At 90.2% G+C, this 8,298-nt stretch overlaps 1 protein-coding gene across 1 annotated transcript in view; it reads left to right on the top strand.

Annotated features, from left to right (window-relative positions):
- Window positions 1–643: 643 nt before the first annotated feature.
- LOC125446178 (basic proline-rich protein-like) overlaps window positions 644–8,298 on the top strand; it is a gene marked incomplete at its 5' end in the record, with an annotated part of 33,017 nt that continues 25,362 nt past the window's right edge. The window contains one exon of the mRNA XM_048519732.1: window positions 644–2,146. Within this exon, the coding sequence (XP_048375689.1) occupies window positions 644–2,146 (1,503 nt within the window). The remainder of the gene's footprint in view (window positions 2,147–8,298) is intronic.

The following is an 8,298-nucleotide window of genomic DNA, read 5'->3' as shown; positions in this document are numbered from 1 at the left end:
CTGATAGGACGCCGTTAGCGTTCATTTCCTTAAGAGGCTCGGGCTAATGAACTCTAATGGATCACTTTGGGGATTATTAATCTCCCAAAGGTTTTTCCCCCCCTTATTTCTTGCTATTAAAGCCTATTCTTCCTTTGTTCTCTTCCACCTCCCTGGTTCTTATTGGTCTCACCTTGACCATCACATGGTGTAGTGGTTAGAACCAGTGGCCTCTAATCTGGAGAACTGAGCTTGATTCCCCACTCTAGCTCACCTGGTGTACTGGATTTCTTTCCCCACTCTTCCACATGAAGTCTGCTGGGAGACCTTGGGCTAGTCACAGTTCCTGGGCCCCTTGAGTCGTGTGCTGGGGTTAAATCCTCTGCGCCCCCTATTCCACCTTGGGGGCTTGTCCATATCATGCCACCCGCCCAATGAGTCCGTTGTTTATGTCATCATCTGATTTTAAGATGGAGGTTGGAGCTGGTTGTTAATTGCATTTAACCGGTATTTTAAAATGTTGTTTATTGTTCATAATTTAATGTGATTGTTCTATTGGTTGTACACCGCCCAGAGCCCTTTGGGGATGGGGCGGTATATAAGACAGACAGACAGACAGACAGACAGACAGACAGACAGACAGACAGCCCCCCCCCCCCACCCCCCCCCGCCCCCACCCCCCCCCCCCCCCACCCCCCCCCCCCCCCACCCCCCCCCCCCCCCACCCCCCCCCCCCCCCACCCCCCCCCCCCCCCACCCCCCCCCCCCCCCACCCCCCCCCCCCCCCACCCCCCCCCCCCCCCACCCCCCCCCCCCCCCACCCCCCCCCCCCCCCACCCCCCCCCCCCCCCACCCCCCCCCCCCCCCACCCCCCCCCCCCCCCACCCCCCCCCCCCCCCACCCCCCCCCCCCCCCACCCCCCCCCCCCCCCACCCCCCCCCCCCCCCACCCCCCCCCCCCCCCACCCCCCCCCCCCCCCACCCCCCCCCCCCCCCACCCCCCCCCCCCCCCACCCCCCCCCCCCCCCACCCCCCCCCCCCCCCACCCCCCCCCCCCCCCACCCCCCCCCCCCCCCACCCCCCCCCCCCCCCACCCCCCCCCCCCCCCACCCCCCCCCCCCCCCACCCCCCCCCCCCCCCACCCCCCCCCCCCCCCACCCCCCCCCCCCCCCACCCCCCCCCCCCCCCACCCCCCCCCCCCCCCACCCCCCCCCCCCCCCACCCCCCCCCCCCCCCACCCCCCCCCCCCCCCACCCCCCCCCCCCCCCACCCCCCCCCCCCCCCACCCCCCCCCCCCCCCACCCCCCCCCCCCCCCACCCCCCCCCCCCCCCACCCCCCCCCCCCCCCACCCCCCCCCCCCCCCACCCCCCCCCCCCCCCACCCCCCCCCCCCCCCACCCCCCCCCCCCCCCACCCCCCCCCCCCCCCACCCCCCCCCCCCCCCACCCCCCCCCCCCCCCACCCCCCCCCCCCCCCACCCCCCCCCCCCCCCACCCCCCCCCCCCCCCACCCCCCCCCCCCCCCACCCCCCCCCCCCCCCACCCCCCCCCCCCCCCACCCCCCCCCCCCCCCACCCCCCCCCCCCCCCACCCCCCCCCCCCCCCACCCCCCCCCCCCCCCACCCCCCCCCCCCCCCACCCCCCCCCCCCCCCACCCCCCCCCCCCCCCACCCCCCCCCCCCCCCACCCCCCCCCCCCCCCACCCCCCCCCCCCCCCACCCCCCCCCCCCCCCACCCCCCCCCCCCCCCACCCCCCCCCCCCCCCACCCCCCCCCCCCCCCACCCCCCCCCCCCCCCACCCCCCCCCCCCCCCACCCCCCCCCCCCCCCACCCCCCCCCCCCCCCACCCCCCCCCCCCCCCACCCCCCCCCCCCCCCACCCCCCCCCCCCCCCACCCCCCCCCCCCCCCACCCCCCCCCCCCCCCACCCCCCCCCCCCCCCACCCCCCCCCCCCCCCACCCCCCCCCCCCCCCACCCCCCCCCCCCCCCACCCCCCCCCCCCCCCACCCCCCCCCCCCCCCACCCCCCCCCCCCCCCACCCCCCCCCCCCCCCACCCCCCCCCCCCCCCACCCCCCCCCCCCCCCACCCCCCCCCCCCCCCACCCCCCCCCCCCCCCACCCCCCCCCCCCCCCACCCCCCCCCCCCCCCACCCCCCCCCCCCCCCACCCCCCCCCCCCCCCACCCCCCCCCCCCCCCACCCCCCCCCCCCCCCACCCCCCCCCCCCCCCACCCCCCCCCCCCCCCACCCCCCCCCCCCCCCACCCCCCCCCCCCCCCACCCCCCCCCCCCCCCACCCCCCCCCCCCCCCACCCCCCCCCCCCCCCACCCCCCCCCCCCCCCACCCCCCCCCCCCCCCACCCCCCCCCCCCCCCACCCCCCCCCCCCCCCACCCCCCCCCCCCCCCACCCCCCCCCCCCCCCACCCCCCCCCCCCCCCACCCCCCCCCCCCCCCACCCCCCCCCCCCCCCACCCCCCCCCCCCCCCACCCCCCCCCCCCCCCACCCCCCCCCCCCCCCACCCCCCCCCCCCCCCACCCCCCCCCCCCCCCACCCCCCCCCCCCCCCACCCCCCCCCCCCCCCACCCCCCCCCCCCCCCACCCCCCCCCCCCCCCACCCCCCCCCCCCCCCACCCCCCCCCCCCCCCACCCCCCCCCCCCCCCACCCCCCCCCCCCCCCACCCCCCCCCCCCCCCACCCCCCCCCCCCCCCACCCCCCCCCCCCCCCACCCCCCCCCCCCCCCACCCCCCCCCCCCCCCACCCCCCCCCCCCCCCACCCCCCCCCCCCCCCACCCCCCCCCCCCCCCACCCCCCCCCCCCCCCACCCCCCCCCCCCCCCACCCCCCCCCCCCCCCACCCCCCCCCCCCCCCACCCCCCCCCCCCCCCACCCCCCCCCCCCCCCACCCCCCCCCCCCCCCACCCCCCCCCCCCCCCACCCCCCCCCCCCCCCACCCCCCCCCCCCCCCACCCCCCCCCCCCCCCACCCCCCCCCCCCCCCACCCCCCCCCCCCCCCACCCCCCCCCCCCCCCACCCCCCCCCCCCCCCACCCCCCCCCCCCCCCACCCCCCCCCCCCCCCACCCCCCCCCCCCCCCACCCCCCCCCCCCCCCACCCCCCCCCCCCCCCACCCCCCCCCCCCCCCACCCCCCCCCCCCCCCACCCCCCCCCCCCCCCACCCCCCCCCCCCCCCACCCCCCCCCCCCCCCACCCCCCCCCCCCCCCACCCCCCCCCCCCCCCACCCCCCCCCCCCCCCACCCCCCCCCCCCCCCACCCCCCCCCCCCCCCACCCCCCCCCCCCCCCACCCCCCCCCCCCCCCACCCCCCCCCCCCCCCACCCCCCCCCCCCCCCACCCCCCCCCCCCCCCACCCCCCCCCCCCCCCACCCCCCCCCCCCCCCACCCCCCCCCCCCCCCACCCCCCCCCCCCCCCACCCCCCCCCCCCCCCACCCCCCCCCCCCCCCACCCCCCCCCCCCCCCACCCCCCCCCCCCCCCACCCCCCCCCCCCCCCACCCCCCCCCCCCCCCACCCCCCCCCCCCCCCACCCCCCCCCCCCCCCACCCCCCCCCCCCCCCACCCCCCCCCCCCCCCACCCCCCCCCCCCCCCACCCCCCCCCCCCCCCACCCCCCCCCCCCCCCACCCCCCCCCCCCCCCACCCCCCCCCCCCCCCACCCCCCCCCCCCCCCACCCCCCCCCCCCCCCACCCCCCCCCCCCCCCACCCCCCCCCCCCCCCACCCCCCCCCCCCCCCACCCCCCCCCCCCCCCACCCCCCCCCCCCCCCACCCCCCCCCCCCCCCACCCCCCCCCCCCCCCACCCCCCCCCCCCCCCACCCCCCCCCCCCCCCACCCCCCCCCCCCCCCACCCCCCCCCCCCCCCACCCCCCCCCCCCCCCACCCCCCCCCCCCCCCACCCCCCCCCCCCCCCACCCCCCCCCCCCCCCACCCCCCCCCCCCCCCACCCCCCCCCCCCCCCACCCCCCCCCCCCCCCACCCCCCCCCCCCCCCACCCCCCCCCCCCCCCACCCCCCCCCCCCCCCACCCCCCCCCCCCCCCACCCCCCCCCCCCCCCACCCCCCCCCCCCCCCACCCCCCCCCCCCCCCACCCCCCCCCCCCCCCACCCCCCCCCCCCCCCACCCCCCCCCCCCCCCACCCCCCCCCCCCCCCACCCCCCCCCCCCCCCACCCCCCCCCCCCCCCACCCCCCCCCCCCCCCACCCCCCCCCCCCCCCACCCCCCCCCCCCCCCACCCCCCCCCCCCCCCACCCCCCCCCCCCCCCACCCCCCCCCCCCCCCACCCCCCCCCCCCCCCACCCCCCCCCCCCCCCACCCCCCCCCCCCCCCACCCCCCCCCCCCCCCACCCCCCCCCCCCCCCACCCCCCCCCCCCCCCACCCCCCCCCCCCCCCACCCCCCCCCCCCCCCACCCCCCCCCCCCCCCACCCCCCCCCCCCCCCACCCCCCCCCCCCCCCACCCCCCCCCCCCCCCACCCCCCCCCCCCCCCACCCCCCCCCCCCCCCACCCCCCCCCCCCCCCACCCCCCCCCCCCCCCACCCCCCCCCCCCCCCACCCCCCCCCCCCCCCACCCCCCCCCCCCCCCACCCCCCCCCCCCCCCACCCCCCCCCCCCCCCACCCCCCCCCCCCCCCACCCCCCCCCCCCCCCACCCCCCCCCCCCCCCACCCCCCCCCCCCCCCACCCCCCCCCCCCCCCACCCCCCCCCCCCCCCACCCCCCCCCCCCCCCACCCCCCCCCCCCCCCACCCCCCCCCCCCCCCACCCCCCCCCCCCCCCACCCCCCCCCCCCCCCACCCCCCCCCCCCCCCACCCCCCCCCCCCCCCACCCCCCCCCCCCCCCACCCCCCCCCCCCCCCACCCCCCCCCCCCCCCACCCCCCCCCCCCCCCACCCCCCCCCCCCCCCACCCCCCCCCCCCCCCACCCCCCCCCCCCCCCACCCCCCCCCCCCCCCACCCCCCCCCCCCCCCACCCCCCCCCCCCCCCACCCCCCCCCCCCCCCACCCCCCCCCCCCCCCACCCCCCCCCCCCCCCACCCCCCCCCCCCCCCACCCCCCCCCCCCCCCACCCCCCCCCCCCCCCACCCCCCCCCCCCCCCACCCCCCCCCCCCCCCACCCCCCCCCCCCCCCACCCCCCCCCCCCCCCACCCCCCCCCCCCCCCACCCCCCCCCCCCCCCACCCCCCCCCCCCCCCACCCCCCCCCCCCCCCACCCCCCCCCCCCCCCACCCCCCCCCCCCCCCACCCCCCCCCCCCCCCACCCCCCCCCCCCCCCACCCCCCCCCCCCCCCACCCCCCCCCCCCCCCACCCCCCCCCCCCCCCACCCCCCCCCCCCCCCACCCCCCCCCCCCCCCACCCCCCCCCCCCCCCACCCCCCCCCCCCCCCACCCCCCCCCCCCCCCACCCCCCCCCCCCCCCACCCCCCCCCCCCCCCACCCCCCCCCCCCCCCACCCCCCCCCCCCCCCACCCCCCCCCCCCCCCACCCCCCCCCCCCCCCACCCCCCCCCCCCCCCACCCCCCCCCCCCCCCACCCCCCCCCCCCCCCACCCCCCCCCCCCCCCACCCCCCCCCCCCCCCACCCCCCCCCCCCCCCACCCCCCCCCCCCCCCACCCCCCCCCCCCCCCACCCCCCCCCCCCCCCACCCCCCCCCCCCCCCACCCCCCCCCCCCCCCACCCCCCCCCCCCCCCACCCCCCCCCCCCCCCACCCCCCCCCCCCCCCACCCCCCCCCCCCCCCACCCCCCCCCCCCCCCACCCCCCCCCCCCCCCACCCCCCCCCCCCCCCACCCCCCCCCCCCCCCACCCCCCCCCCCCCCCACCCCCCCCCCCCCCCACCCCCCCCCCCCCCCACCCCCCCCCCCCCCCACCCCCCCCCCCCCCCACCCCCCCCCCCCCCCACCCCCCCCCCCCCCCACCCCCCCCCCCCCCCACCCCCCCCCCCCCCCACCCCCCCCCCCCCCCACCCCCCCCCCCCCCCACCCCCCCCCCCCCCCACCCCCCCCCCCCCCCACCCCCCCCCCCCCCCACCCCCCCCCCCCCCCACCCCCCCCCCCCCCCACCCCCCCCCCCCCCCACCCCCCCCCCCCCCCACCCCCCCCCCCCCCCACCCCCCCCCCCCCCCACCCCCCCCCCCCCCCACCCCCCCCCCCCCCCACCCCCCCCCCCCCCCACCCCCCCCCCCCCCCACCCCCCCCCCCCCCCACCCCCCCCCCCCCCCACCCCCCCCCCCCCCCACCCCCCCCCCCCCCCACCCCCCCCCCCCCCCACCCCCCCCCCCCCCCACCCCCCCCCCCCCCCACCCCCCCCCCCCCCCACCCCCCCCCCCCCCCACCCCCCCCCCCCCCCACCCCCCCCCCCCCCCACCCCCCCCCCCCCCCACCCCCCCCCCCCCCCACCCCCCCCCCCCCCCACCCCCCCCCCCCCCCACCCCCCCCCCCCCCCACCCCCCCCCCCCCCCACCCCCCCCCCCCCCCACCCCCCCCCCCCCCCACCCCCCCCCCCCCCCACCCCCCCCCCCCCCCACCCCCCCCCCCCCCCACCCCCCCCCCCCCCCACCCCCCCCCCCCCCCACCCCCCCCCCCCCCCACCCCCCCCCCCCCCCACCCCCCCCCCCCCCCACCCCCCCCCCCCCCCACCCCCCCCCCCCCCCACCCCCCCCCCCCCCCACCCCCCCCCCCCCCCACCCCCCCCCCCCCCCACCCCCCCCCCCCCCCACCCCCCCCCCCCCCCACCCCCCCCCCCCCCCACCCCCCCCCCCCCCCACCCCCCCCCCCCCCCACCCCCCCCCCCCCCCACCCCCCCCCCCCCCCACCCCCCCCCCCCCCCACCCCCCCCCCCCCCCACCCCCCCCCCCCCCCACCCCCCCCCCCCCCCACCCCCCCCCCCCCCCACCCCCCCCCCCCCCCACCCCCCCCCCCCCCCACCCCCCCCCCCCCCCACCCCCCCCCCCCCCCACCCCCCCCCCCCCCCACCCCCCCCCCCCCCCACCCCCCCCCCCCCCCACCCCCCCCCCCCCCCACCCCCCCCCCCCCCCACCCCCCCCCCCCCCCACCCCCCCCCCCCCCCACCCCCCCCCCCCCCCACCCCCCCCCCCCCCCACCCCCCCCCCCCCCCACCCCCCCCCCCCCCCACCCCCCCCCCCCCCCACCCCCCCCCCCCCCCACCCCCCCCCCCCCCCACCCCCCCCCCCCCCCACCCCCCCCCCCCCCCACCCCCCCCCCCCCCCACCCCCCCCCCCCCCCACCCCCCCCCCCCCCCACCCCCCCCCCCCCCCACCCCCCCCCCCCCCCACCCCCCCCCCCCCCCACCCCCCCCCCCCCCCACCCCCCCCCCCCCCCACCCCCCCCCCCCCCCACCCCCCCCCCCCCCCACCCCCCCCCCCCCCCACCCCCCCCCCCCCCCACCCCCCCCCCCCCCCACCCCCCCCCCCCCCCACCCCCCCCCCCCCCCACCCCCCCCCCCCCCCACCCCCCCCCCCCCCCACCCCCCCCCCCCCCCACCCCCCCCCCCCCCCACCCCCCCCCCCCCCCACCCCCCCCCCCCCCCACCCCCCCCCCCCCCCACCCCCCCCCCCCCCCACCCCCCCCCCCCCCCACCCCCCCCCCCCCCCACCCCCCCCCCCCCCCACCCCCCCCCCCCCCCACCCCCCCCCCCCCCCACCCCCCCCCCCCCCCACCCCCCCCCCCCCCCACCCCCCCCCCCCCCCACCCCCCCCCCCCCCCACCCCCCCCCCCCCCCACCCCCCCCCCCCCCCACCCCCCCCCCCCCCCACCCCCCCCCCCCCCCACCCCCCCCCCCCCCCACCCCCCCCCCCCCCCACCCCCCCCCCCCCCCACCCCCCCCCCCCCCCACCCCCCCCCCCCCCCACCCCCCCCCCCCCCCACCCCCCCCCCCCCCCACCCCCCCCCCCCCCCACCCCCCCCCCCCCCCACCCCCCCCCCCCCCCACCCCCCCCCCCCCCCACCCCCCCCCCCCCCCACCCCCCCCCCCCCCCACCCCCCCCCCCCCCCACCCCCCCCCCCCCCCACCCCCCCCCCCCCCCACCCCCCCCCCCCCCCACCCCCCCCCCCCCCCACCCCCCCCCCCCCCCACCCCCCCCCCCCCCCACCCCCCCCCCCCCCCACCCCCCCCCCCCCCCACCCCCCCCCCCCCCCACCCCCCCCCCCCCCCACCCCCCCCCCCCCCCACCCCCCCCCCCCCCCACCCCCCCCCCCCCCCACCCCCCCCCCCCCCCACCCCCCCCCCCCCCCACCCCCCCCCCCCCCCACCCCCCCCCCCCCCCACCCCCCCCCCCCCCCACCCCCCCCCCC

Source organism: Sphaerodactylus townsendi, linkage group LG17 (genome assembly GCF_021028975.2).
Source record: "Sphaerodactylus townsendi isolate TG3544 linkage group LG17, MPM_Stown_v2.3, whole genome shotgun sequence".
Classification (NCBI taxonomy): Eukaryota; Metazoa; Chordata; class Lepidosauria; order Squamata; family Sphaerodactylidae; genus Sphaerodactylus; species Sphaerodactylus townsendi.
The sequence above is the reverse complement of the archived record's forward strand: the minus strand, read 5'-3'. Positions and strand labels throughout refer to the sequence as shown.